This window comes from Kogia breviceps, chromosome 2 (assembly GCF_026419965.1).
Source record: "Kogia breviceps isolate mKogBre1 chromosome 2, mKogBre1 haplotype 1, whole genome shotgun sequence".
Lineage (NCBI taxonomy): Eukaryota > Metazoa > Chordata > Mammalia > Artiodactyla > Physeteridae > Kogia > Kogia breviceps.
Genome location: NC_081311.1, coordinates 109,906,263 through 109,919,502, shown reverse-complemented (window position 1 = coordinate 109,919,502; position 13,240 = coordinate 109,906,263). Strand labels below are relative to the sequence as shown.

The 13,240-nt window shown below is 39.1% G+C and overlaps 1 protein-coding gene across 1 annotated transcript in view; it reads right to left on the bottom strand.

Annotated features, from left to right (window-relative positions):
* HNMT (histamine N-methyltransferase) overlaps positions 1-7,312 on the bottom strand; it is a 36,452-nt gene extending 29,140 nt beyond the window's left edge. Inside the window, exon 1 of the mRNA XM_059052339.2 lies at positions 6,674-7,312. Within this exon, the coding sequence (XP_058908322.1) occupies positions 6,674-6,810 (137 nt within the window). The 5' untranslated portion in view covers positions 6,811-7,312. The remainder of the gene's footprint in view (positions 1-6,673) is intronic.
* Between the last annotated feature and the right edge of the window lie 5,928 nt (positions 7,313-13,240).

The window sequence follows — 13,240 nt, the reverse complement described above, 5'->3', positions numbered from 1 at the left end:
AAAAGACCACTTTGCTCTCAAGTTGAAATGTGAGACAATAAAGCCCAGTATTATGGCTCTATACAGAAATAGAGTGGAATTGATGGACTGGGATACAACAGTAGGACTTTCTTTAAACTGATGTAAAAAAATAATAATAATAAGGGGTCAGAAAAAGGACGAGGTACACAGTGACTGCCACATTGAGAATTTGGATGACTGGGTGAAGTGTGGTATCGAAAAGGAAGCTGGACAATATGATTTTATGGCAAGTTTATGTTTTGTCAGTTTTTTGTGTTTTTTGGGTTTTTTTGGTTTTTGATAAATCTGAATTCAGCAGACATTTGGATATGCAAGATTGAAGCTGGGTAGGAGAGAGATCAGGATTGATGATGTATTCCGGAGAATTATCATATAGTAATGGTCGAAACTAGGAGAATAGATTCTATCACCCAAGGGTATTGTAAAGAGAAGAGCAGTGGGACTATGACAAGATACTAACTTTTAAAAGTCATAGGAGAGGGCTTCCCTGGTGGCGCAGTGGTTGAGAGTCCGCCTGCCGATGCAGGGAACATGGGTTCGTGCCCCGGTCCGGGAAGATACCACATGCCGCAGAGCGGCTGGGCCCGTGAGCCATGGCCGCTGAGCCTGCGCGTCTGGAGCCTGTGCTCCGCAACGGGAGAGGCCACAGCAGTGAGAGGCCCGCGTACCGCAAAAAAAAAAAAAAAAAAGCATGGGATAATGGGGAACACACAAAGAAGACAGAGAGGAAAGCAGTAAAGCTCAGAGAGATGATTAAGAGAATTAGAGAAGGAAAAGGCCATTGTACATGGCAGACTGTACTACTAAAACATAAAAAAAAGGACAACTGTCCATTGAATTTGGCATTATGAATATCTTTGATAATAGCAGCTTTCAAAGGTGGTTGAGGGCAGGAGTCAGATGGCAGTAGGATTAAAAGTGAACTCAATAAAGAAGAAGACAATCTAGAGATCTTTGAAAAAGGATGAAAGAGAACGAGAAAGGGAGACTGCTAGAGAGGAAATGTGAACTGAAAGAATGGTGCTTGTTTGTTTGTGCTTCAGGATGGTAAACAAGCCTAGTTTTTGGCTAAAGTGAAGAGCCTGCCCAGAGTAATAGGAAGAAGACAGATTGAAGTGGAGTTCTTAAGGACACTGGGAAACACAGAGTCAAGGACACCTATGAATGAGTTGCCTTTCTCAGTTCTAATTACCTTCCAATTCATAATCATGAGTCCTAATACACCCATCCCTGTCTGTGCTCTTGGTTAATTCTTTTTGTTTGTTTGTTTTTTGGTATTTTTTGCGGTACGTGGGCCTCTCACTGTTGTGGCCTCTCCCGTTGTGGAGCACAGGCTCCGGACGCGCAGGCTCAGCTGCCATGGCTCATGGGCCCAGCCGCTCCGCGGGACGTGGGATCTTCCCGGACCGGGGCACGAACCCGTGTCCCCTGCATCGGCAGGCGGATTCTCAACCACTGCGCCACCAGGGAAGGGAAGCCCTCTTGGTTAATTCTTAAAAATGCTTCTATCATTAGCTAGCATAGTGAGGTTATGGAGCAGAGCACCTAGGTGGAAATCCTAGCTTACTAATATGTAACCTTGAGCAAGTTATTTAACTTCTCTGTGCCTTTATTGTTGATTCTCAGAAATAGGATAATAATACCACCTACCTTATAGGGTTATAATTATAGTATCTGCCTTATGGAGGAGTTGTGAGGATTAAATGATATAATTGATGTGAATCTTTTAGAAATGTGTCTGCACATGACAAGCACTCAACTTATTATTATTATTCCAGGCACAGTTAAGTGATTTATATGACTTCACTCTTTTTTTAAAAAAAATTTTTATTGAAGTGTAGTTGATTTACAATGTTGTGTTAATTACTGCTGTACAGCAAAGTAACTCAATTATACATATATAGACATTATTTTTTAATATTCTTTTCCATTATGGTTTATCATAGGATATTGAACATAGTTCTCTGTACTATACAGTAGGACCTTGTTGTTTATTCACTCTGTATATAAAAGCTCACATCTGGGACTTCCCTGGTGGCGCATTGGTTGGGGGTCCGCCTGCCAATGCAGAGGACACAGGTTTGATCCCTGGTCTGGGAGGATCCCACGTGTGGCAGAGTGGCTGGGCCCGTGAACCACAACTACTGAGCCTGCACTCTAGAGCCCACGAGCCACAAGTACTGAGCCCTCCTGCCACAACTGCTGAGCCTGCATACCTAGAGCCTGTGCTCCACAGCGGGAGAGGCCACCGCAATGAAGAGTAGCCCCTGCTTGCCTCAACTAGAGAAAGCCTGCACACAGCAACGAAGACCCACGGCAGCCAAAAATAAATAAATAGATAAATAAGTAAATTTATTAAAAAAAAAAAAGCTCACATCTGCTAACCCAACCTCCCACTCCATCCCTCCCCAACCCCCTCCTCCTTGGCAACCACTACTAGTCTGTTCTCTGTGTCCGTGATTCTGTTTCTGTTTCCTAGGTAGGTTCATTTGTGTCACATTGTAGATTCCACATATAAGTGATATCATATGGCATTTGTCTTTCTCTTTCTGATTTATTTCACTTAGTGTGATAATCTCTAGATGCATCCATGTTGCTGCAAATGGCATTATTTCTTTTTTTCTTTTCTCTTTTTGTTTTTTGGCTGCATTGGGTCTCCGTTGCTACATGCATGTTTTCTCTAACTACTGTTTGTTGCAGTGCACAGCTTCTCACTTCAGTGGCTTCTCTTGTTGCTGAGCATGGGCTCTAGGAGCACAAGGTTCAGTAGCCGCAGCACGCGGGCTCGGTAGTTGTGGCACGTGGGCCCTAGAGTGTGTAGGCTTCAGCAGTTGTGGCTTGCGGGCTCTAGAGCACAGGCTCAATAGTTGTGGCACACAGGCGTGGTTGCTCCGTGGCTTGTGGGATCTTCTGGACCAGGGATCACACCCATGTCCCCTGCATTGGCAGGCAGATTCTTAACCACTGCGCCACCAGGGAAGTCCCACAAATGGCATGGCTGAGTAGTATTCCATTGTGTATATGTACCACATCTTCTTTATCCATTCATTTGTTGATGGACATTTAGGTTGTTTCCATGTCTTGGCTATTGTGAATAGTGCTGCTATGAACATAGGGGTGCATGTATATTTTTGAATTATAGTTTTGCCTGAATATATGCCCAGGAGTGGGACTGCTGGATCATATGGTAATTCTATTTTTAGTGTTCTGAGAAACCTCCATATTGTTTTCCATAGTGGCTGCACCAACTTACATTTCCACCAACAGTGTAGGAGGGTTCCCTTTTCTCCACACCTTCTCCAGCATTTGTTATTTGTAGACTTTTTAATGATGGTCATTCTGACCAGTGTGAGGTGGTACCTCATTGTAGTTTTGATTTGCATTTCTCTAAGAATTAGCAATGTTGGGCATCTTTTTATGTGCCTGTTGGTCATCTGTAGTGAATTAACTATTTGAATTCTTACAACTCCTCTATGAGTTAGATACTATTATCATCCTATTTCATAACTAAGAATTATTGAAAACTTGCTATTTTCCAGGCAAGGATCTAAGTGCATTATATGTGACAACAACAGACTTTACTATTTACATCTGTATGCTATAACCATCCTCACCCTGCTTACCACCTCCAGATAGGGGATTGAGTAATTCCTCCGTGAAAAAATAATCCATTTCACTAAATAAACTTATCTATATTGGCATCTGAGAATCTCCCATCAAGTGCAAAATCTACATCGAATTACTGCAGTGAGCCAACTGCTCAACAGACTGTTCCTGTACATACACAAAGAGGACCTGAACTAATTTTTAGTGCTTCATTATTTGATTGGATGGACAACCAAGACTCATCAGTAGTTGGGGAGCTCCCCTAACATGAGAGAGACCAAAAGAGACAGAAAAGGAGAATTCAGAAGAAACATGCAGAGAGCAGAGGAAAATTTTATAATTGATAAAAGATGGTATTATATCTATGAAAGATGAACAGGATGCTATAAAAAAAGGAACATTCTTGGAAATTAAAAATACAGTAGCAAACAATAGAGGGCTGAAAGATAAAATTGTGAAAACTGGAAATATAAGAAAATTAGAGACTCAACTGAGAAAGTCTTCTGTTTGATGAATAGAAGTTCCAGAAAGAAAGAAAGAAAAAAAAAAAAAAAACAGAGGGCAGGAATGATTAAATAATACCAAGTCTTCCCTAAACGGAAGGATCTGAATCTTAATTGAAATGGCCCAGGGACTACTCACAAAAATGGGTGAGAAAGACCCACACCATAACTCATCATCTTAAAATTTCAGAATACTAGATATAAGAGAAGATCCTAAAAAACAAAAAACAACAAAAAGGTCACAAACCAAAGATGAAGAATTTGAATGGCATTAGATTTCTCAACAGTAACTACAAGACCATGGAAAAATATCTTTAAATTTCTGATATAAAATCATTTTCATTGTAGAGTTTTATACCCAAAGTATCTAACTATCTAACAAAAATGAGCAAGGAGTGAAAGCATTTTTAAACACATAAAGTCTCAAAAAATTTACCTCCCATGCACTGTTTCTTAGAAAGCTCTTAAAGGATTAGCAGGGAAGAAAAAAGAAAAAAAAAAAAGACTAAAGAAACCAAGAAAAAAACAGCATGAGATCCAGAAGCTGGAAATTCAGTACTGGAGAGAGGAGGGAATTTCTAGAAGATGAAATAAATTCCTCATCAATACTTGTATAGCAGGCCAAAAGCAAATCAACCCAGACTGGAAAAAAAGAACAGAGAACTCCAGAAAAGATGTTCCCATGGGGAAAAATCAGCAGGTTACTTGATCTGTTGGAATATATTGAAAGGAGTTTAATACTTCTGCTTGGGGTATAAGTAGTGATAGGTACATAGGAAGCTAAGTAAATAAACTAAAATCAAGATAATAGTTAACTCTAGGAAAAACAAAAGGCTGTACATGAAAGGAAATATAAGGATAGCAGTAATGATAGTATAAATGCATTGTTCAATTAGGAAAAATATTTACACAGGCAAAATGATATGATATAAACAAATTAACCAAAATGTAGACATATATATGTATATATTCATATATATACATACACGTATATATTATATATACCCACTATATATATATATATATATATATATGTTGTATTGACATGATCGGGAGAGGGATGTGCATGTTTATTTAGCTACTTTAATACATCAAAATTAAGAAAGAGAATAACATGTTATTTAGAATTAGGAAAGAAAATTCCATAAGCAACAACTAAGTGATTTCAGAGTGTTGAAAGTGGTTGTCTCCGGAGAGCCCGAATCAGGAATGGAAGTGGGTAAGGCAAGGAACCACTATTTTTGTTGTTGTTACTCTCAGCATCCATAGTATGTCTTCAAACCAAACGGATGGCTGAAGTAAACCAAGGATCTGCATAAGCCACAGACATGAACACAGATGCTTAGTATTGCAAAAGAACTCAGAAATTAACTGATTACCTTTAATTTTAGAAATGAACAAAAAGACTCAAAGAAGTAAACTACAATTAGTTCCTAGATAAGAAATTGTATTTGCTGTCTGCTTTGATTTTTGTATTGTTATCCTAGTACTTACTACTTATTAATATATGATACTCAATTTTAAAAAACACATTTAAAAACTGAACCATGAAAAATAGAAGATAGAAAGGGAAATAAAATTCCATATACATCCAACAATGCCTTCTCTGGTCAGTTGGAGTTAACTGTCCTTGTGAAAGAATTACAGGCCTACAATAGAAAAATCCAGCAAAAGACAAAAATATCAGTTTCCTTTGCTGATAGGAAACTTTCCTTTCCAGTTGCAAATTGGATCCCCAGCCATTTTTCCCAGTTTTCCATCATTATTTCCTGAAGCGCAGAGTAAGTTCCAGCAATCCACCCTCAGATAGGTGATTTGATTATCATTGCCATGTGAAATCTGTTACTCTCATAATGCTTATCAGCTCTGGCACAAATTGAACACATTAATCACCAAAAAAAAAAAAAAGAGACTGTGAGAAGGATAGGCACTAGTGAGTTTCACTGATAATGGGAAAATGCTTTTAATTTAGGGCCACATTGCTAATATTAAGTTGGAAGTAAAAGACAATTATTATTATTATTATTTTGGAGAGTGGTGACTATAATAATGGATAAGGAAAATGAATTTAAATGGGTATGAAGAGAATTGAGACGCACCCACTGAATCCTCAGGGATAAATAGTATTTGGTAATTATTTGATTCTAATGCAAAAATACTAGACTCCGTTGGGGATTTTTTTTTGGGGGGGGGGAAGGTAAAATTTGGAGGAGGGCTGAAAAATCTGAGCTCAAAGATTGGGATCTTATCTTTTCCCAAAGGAATGTGGATTTGTGCCTTCAGATGGTTAATGCTTATCTCCCGAGCAGCTGGAAATCCAGCACAAATCAGAGCCTTTGAACGTTTCAAGGGAGCGTCTAACTGAAACGCGGCAGGAGAAGGGGCACAGGGCGGCGCGGAGGGTCGAGCGAGGCGGCGTCAGTACCTCGTTCGTCTCCCTGCGCCCAGCCTCCCGGGATGGCCTTGACCCATCTATCACTGCACAGAACGAGACCGAGGCTTGTCCCTGGGACAAAAACGGCCCTTTTTTTTTTTTTTGTTACCTTGCTATTATGCCCGGCAGCTTCTCGTCCATGAATTGTTGCATGCACTGATGCTCCGTGGAATTGTCGAGAAACCTCCGGAAAGATTCATTATATCTGCTGTGGTCAGAAAACAAGCTCTTCATGGAAGATGCCATGTTTGGTTTTCTGAGAAAGACAAGGAGGGAAGGGAGGTCTAACTTCCCTCTTTCCTTCCTTCTCTTCAAAACAACAACAAAAAACCACCACACAAAAAAGCCCTGCTTTGAATTTAACGTGCTGCAGAGGCTGGGTTTGCAAAGCTCGTTACTAAGTGACTACAGGACTTTGCCCCTGAGACTTTAACCCCACCAGGGGCGTTTTAGAAGAAATGAGTAGTAAAGCAAAGCAGTAAATCCACTGCTGAAACTTGTTTTAAAACTCTTGAAGTTCAGAAAGTCCTAAAGACAGACGACATTCAAATCACTTCCTGTTTTGGCAGCAGGGGCTAGCCAGTAAGTTCCCGGTGGGAGAGTGGCTGCTTTCAGGGCCAAAGGCGGCAAAGGCAGAAATAAACAGGGTAGCTCCGAGGTTACAAACCGCTTCCAGAGATCCACAGCTGCTGAATCTTTGACAAAAGATTGTCATCTGCCTCCAGGCTTTCTGTTAGGAGAGTTTCATGCCTTCACATCCCTAAACACTTGAACTTTAAACTCTGCTGCATTTCTTCATATGCTGATTGATTTGTTGTGATTCAGGAACACAGCTATTAACTGAAAGGTCTGAGAAGCCTAGTTGGGAGGTGAAGATGGGGGAGAGGAGGAGGGGGCAGAGAAAGAAGTCTCAGGGAAGAATTCAGAACGCTGGAATCCTTCAATCCATAGGAAGCCTTCCTTAAGTTCTTCTGAACGTGGATTCCTAGAAATGTAGGATTGGATGAGCCTTTGGAGGCCCAGTGGTGTCACCCATCATAAGAGCCAAAGCGTTTGAGTATCCACATGCTGGGCCTTTTACCTGGGAAATGGTCTTTAAGAAATCCACCCCTTATCCAACATGGGATGTTAATAATAGTATCCAAATCATGAAGGAGTTATGAGAATTAAATTCATATACCTCTCTTAGAAATGTGTCCGCCTAAACCATTCTCTTCCTCTGATTCAGGTCCAAAGCTGCCCTTTAAGCATTCAGCACACTCCTCAACCCTCTTTAATAAACATCTCATGGTCTCACTACTCTTAGAGCCAGTGCTTTCATCCTAGGAGGAAATGGAAACTCTGGGAAGGCAGATTACTGTGGATGTACTGATAGTTTCTGACTCTGCCACTAATAAACTGTGTGAACTTGGCTGAAACATAAATTTCAGTTTGCTCATCAGTAAAATGGGAACAGGGAATTATATCTCACAGGTTGTAGTGAGAATTATATAAATACCATTTATAAAGTGCTTAGCACATTATTACTGCTTAATAAGTGGCTCCTTCTGCAACAGTAAAACAACAAAACAGTGGTTTTATGTATGGACACTGAAAATTGAATTCTATATTATTTTCACATGTCACAAAACATTACTCTTCTTTGGATTTTTTTCAATCACTTAAAAATGTAAAAGTTATTCTTAGCTCGTGGGCTGTACAGAATCAAGTGCTGGCCTGGATTTGGCCCAATGGCCCTGGTTGGTCGACCCCTAGGCCTCTATACATGTGCTACTTAACTCCCATCTCTATGCAAAGAGCCTTACCTTCTTCATACTGACTCTCACAGCTTTTAATTCTCTCTTTTTTTTTCTTTTCTTTTTTTGCGGTCCTTGGGCCTCTCACTGTTGTGGCCTCTCCCATTGCGGAGCACAGACTCCGGACGCGCAAGCTCAGCGGCCATGACTCACGGGCCCAGCTGCTCCGCGGCACGTGGGATCTTCCCGGACCGGGGCACGAACCCGTGTGCCCTGCATCGGCAGGCAGACTCTCAACCACTGCGCCACCAGGGAAGCCCAATTCTTTTTTTTAAAGGAATTCCTTTATTTTTATTATTTATTTATTTATTTTTGTCTGTGTTGGTTCTTCGTTTCTGTGCGAGGGGCTTTCTCTAGCTGTGGCGAGCAGGGGCCACTCTTCATCGCGGTGTGCGGGCCTCTCACTATCGTGGCCTCTCTTGTTGCAGAGCACAGGCTCCAGACGCGCAGGCTCAATAGTTGTGGCTCACGGGCCTAGTTGCTCCACAGCATGTGGGATCTTCCCAGACCAGGTCTTGAACCCGTGTCCCCTGCATTGTCAGCCAGATTTCCAACCACTATGCCACCAGGGAATCCCAGCTTTTAATTCTTATATTACCATTTTCCACCCTTCTCTTTAGAACTTAATCCAAATCATTCATTCATGTATTCATCTACTGAACAAATATTTAGTAAGGGTCTACTGTGGGCCATTCTGCTGAGAAGAAATAACCTTAACCTCTATCTTCCTACTAAAAACTACCTTTAACTAAAACTCAGTCTTCACCTGAGGCCCTCACCTGCCTCAGTTGTTCGCACGTCTTTCTCAACAATCTGCTCTTCATGTGTGACTTGTAAGGATTTCCTCTCCATTCTTGTTGCTTCCATGATACTGAGATTATCTTATTTTTCTTTTCACCCACTTTCCTGCATTAGGAGTCACACTTTCAGCATGACTTGCACTTGACTAAATGTTGGTTTTAGCAATCACAACTACCTTTTAAAATTGCATTTAGAATATCCATTTCATAATCCATAATGCGTCTGGAATGTCCCTGGAGATTAAAACATCTAGCGGCTGGTTGGAATGACGAAGTTTTCCCCTCTTTTTTGAAAATTGGGGCAAACAGTCCAGCACATCTATCATTTGCCATGACTTCTTAAAGGTTACTGGACATAGCATCATTATTGCTTTTATAAATTATTATAGTACATTGGGGTACGATTCTTCTAGGCCTTGAAAGATTGTCAAGTTTAGAATTCTTAGATATTCTCTTACCTACTTGGGGCTTCTGTTCCCTGTTACCTACCACTTATTAGGCTGTTACTGTGTCAAAGTGCCTTCCATGAATTATCTCCTTTAATACTCCTAACCCTCTGGGGATGAAACTATTGATATCATCAAGCAAGACTCAGAGCAAATAAGTTGTTCAAGATCATATAACTCATGAGTGAAGAGTCTGGATCCAAATTCATGTGGTTGAACTCCATGGACCGTTTTTTAAAAATTACATCCTATTACCTCTCACCACTTTGTAGCTTTCCAACATAAGGATTATTTCCATGGTAGAGAAGACTAGAACAAAGCAAAAGTGGAGTAGTTCTGTATTGATCCAATCATCTATTAATATAATGCTATCTGTGCTAGGTCAAAAAGCAAAGGGTTTCCCTTGTTTATTCTTATTGCTCTTATATTGTTATTCCATTGCTTTATTCTTATTAGGCTTATGTGCTATTCCAAAAAAACAAACAAATGAACCAAAGAAAAAAATATACATTAGCAGAATTCTAAGGACCCATTTTTATTGTACATAGGATTTTTTTGCTCTCTCATTCATCCTGGTATATAGTCTTCTGAATACAGTTCTTATTGGACTGGCTTATCCTTAGTAATATGCCCCATAGCATAGCATATATGTATATGACAATGGTAATATTGTTAAATTTTCATAATCAAATAGAAGAGTTCATTTTATTTTCTCTCAACAAGAAAAGAGAAGATGTTTTTATACAAATTGATTGGCTCACTTGGTGTGTTGGTTTGTTTGAAATTTAGCAAGTAGGTGACCACAGTAGTCTTGAAGGGAGGTTTGAAATCATAGTACATAAGATTTTAGAGCTCAATTAGACTGGCAATTTCAGGCAAATATAATAGATATCAGGAATCTTAGTTTCAACAGGATAATTGGCTAAGTTTCTCATGAGTGTAGAAACAAGCCAAGAAGCAAGAGACCTGAGTGCTATACAAGCTTAGCTTCTTACTAACCAAACAACATTGGATAAACAACGTAAGTGCTCTAAGCTTCCTTCCCCTGCATCCATGTTATATGTAATTATGGGGGAAGAAGGTAGACTAGATGATCTTTAATGTTCCTTGAAGTTCTGATTAGTCTTCATCTTTTAAAATAAAAAATTACTGTGAGCTTGTGAAACTGAAAATAGATAGATTCATACATAGGAGAGCTACTGTATCCAAAGACTGTAGATAATTGATAACCTAAAGATAGTCTCTGGATAGGCAGCCCCTTGACTTTATATGAAATGTCATTGGCTATATTTTATCAATGTAAATTGCTTAAGCTCACATAGGTGATGATATGCCATATGTCGTGTTTTTAATGGCATAGTTGTTTCATTTGCACGTTATTGACATGCAGTTTATAATGGTTTTGTTTTAATTAACTTATAACAGAAAAAAAAGGCCCAAAATACCCAGAGAGGAAACAAACCAAACAAAATAATGCAGAAGAAATATTTGGAAAATCAATAGTTAAGAGGGAGAGGGGTGGATGGGTAGACGAATAATGTTAAAAGCTGTAGAAAACAGTGATATTCTAGAGATGTAAAGCTTATATGAAATGTTTAAGGGTGATTATGAGACAAGACAAGGAGGAAATAGTCTAAGAACTTAGTTCCTATTTAATAAGCCAAAAATTTAAAAAGTCACCTGCAAAAGTCTAGAATCCCTTGCAAAGATAGAAGTTGGTAAGTATTTAGAACCTGGTAAATTATCAGAAACTGGACAGTTGTCAAAAAAAGAAAGAAAGAAAGAAAAAAGGAAGGAAGGAAGGAAGAAAGAAAGAAAAGAAAAACATAAAATAATACAATTCATCAAACAACCTTTGCCTGAGTCTGTGATGCAGATCATCTCGGTTACTGACTCAGTGACCCTAAGGAGTAGGTCTCATGTTGAATTAGGGATCTGGTGAAGGTTAAGGGTTCATGTAAGAGAAACTTTTATAAAGAGAGTGATCATGGTAAATAAACTTCTCTGGCATTTGGTACAGGGGCATGTGCACAAGAATGTGCTGGGCTAAAACATCCTTCCACCTGGGACCTTGCCTGTAAATGATGCAGAGAATGAAAGGTTACACATGCCCAAGAGGTCCCAAAATTACTTTTATTAAAAAAATCAAAGCATAATTTACATACAATAAAATACGTAAGTCTCAAATGTACAGGTTGAGGAAACCTTGCACGTGTATACATCCTAGAAGATTAACTTATGTCTGTAGTCAATAATACTGCCTGCCCGCCACTCCAGAGAGCCACCGTTCTGACTTTTATCCCCATAGATTAGTTTTTCCTGTTCTTGAACTTCATGTGAAAGCTCCACACAGAATACATTCTTTTGTGTCTGACTACTTTTGCTCCTCATCATATTTTTGAGATTCACCCATATTTTTTTGGGGGGAGGCATCAGCAGTTCATTCTTTTTTATTGCTAGACATTATATTTTATAAATATTTCATAATTTTTAAACCACTTTTCTCTTAATGGATATTTGGGCTATTCCAGTTTGGGGCTATTATGAATAAAGCTGCTAGAAACATTTTTGTACATATCTTTCGGTGGATATAGGCACTTATTTTTGTTACCGTAAGTAAAATGTCATAGGATAAGCAAATGTTTAACTGTAGAAGGCATCGCAAAAATGCTTTGCAAATGTCCACAATCACCAGCAAAATATAAGGACATTAGTTTCTCCATATCCTCACCAATTCTGGTATTGCCAGTCACCTTTGATTTAACTCTTCTGGGGTTATATAGCAGTATCTCTTTGTGGTTTGCATTTGAGTAATGATTTTTTCCAATACTTTTGGACCATAAAAGTTATGTAGTGTTTTATGAAGGGCCTGTTAAAATCTTTTGTCCTTTTTAAAAACTGTATCATTTTCCTCTTTTCTTACTGATTTATGTAAGATTAATTTTTATATTTTAGATATCCTGTTATATATGTGTAAATGTATGTGTATGTATAAAATATCTTCTCCCAGTCTGTGATGTGCTGTTCATTTTTTGATGATGTTTTTTGAAGAATAGAAATTCATCAGCTTATCCTTTTAAAATCCCAACTTAATCTGGAAATATATGTGTTTAATAGAACCAAGTCAACTAAAACTACCCTCATACCTTTTATACCTTTAGCCATTGGTGTGATGGAGCTGATTGTTAGAGTTTCAGGAATCTCATGAGCTGGTTGATATCACATTAGAAGCTTAACATCACCCATAGCGGGAATATTTACACCATGGAAATTGGCAAAAGAAAGGAATCAAGACTTTTTTTTCCTGGAGGGCAGATTGTTAAACCATTAGCAGCACCCCACTGCTTTTAGCCCTGTGATTAATTGCTTTTTATCCCTGTGATTATTTGCAAAGCAACTGTGGAGAGCCTTCTGGTAAACTGCCTGAGTTGTGGTAATGCAGCAGAGGCCTCCTTTTCCAATCTCTAGCATGCACTTCCTGAAGAGTTTGACCAATCAAACTCTGGAAGAGGTGGTACCATCTTCCAGCATCTCTTAATTAATTGGTTGTACCCTCACTGTCATCTAGAATGTCTAGAATGTTACCAAATGCAAATTTGTGTGCCCTATGCACAGTGAGGCCAAACAATACCAA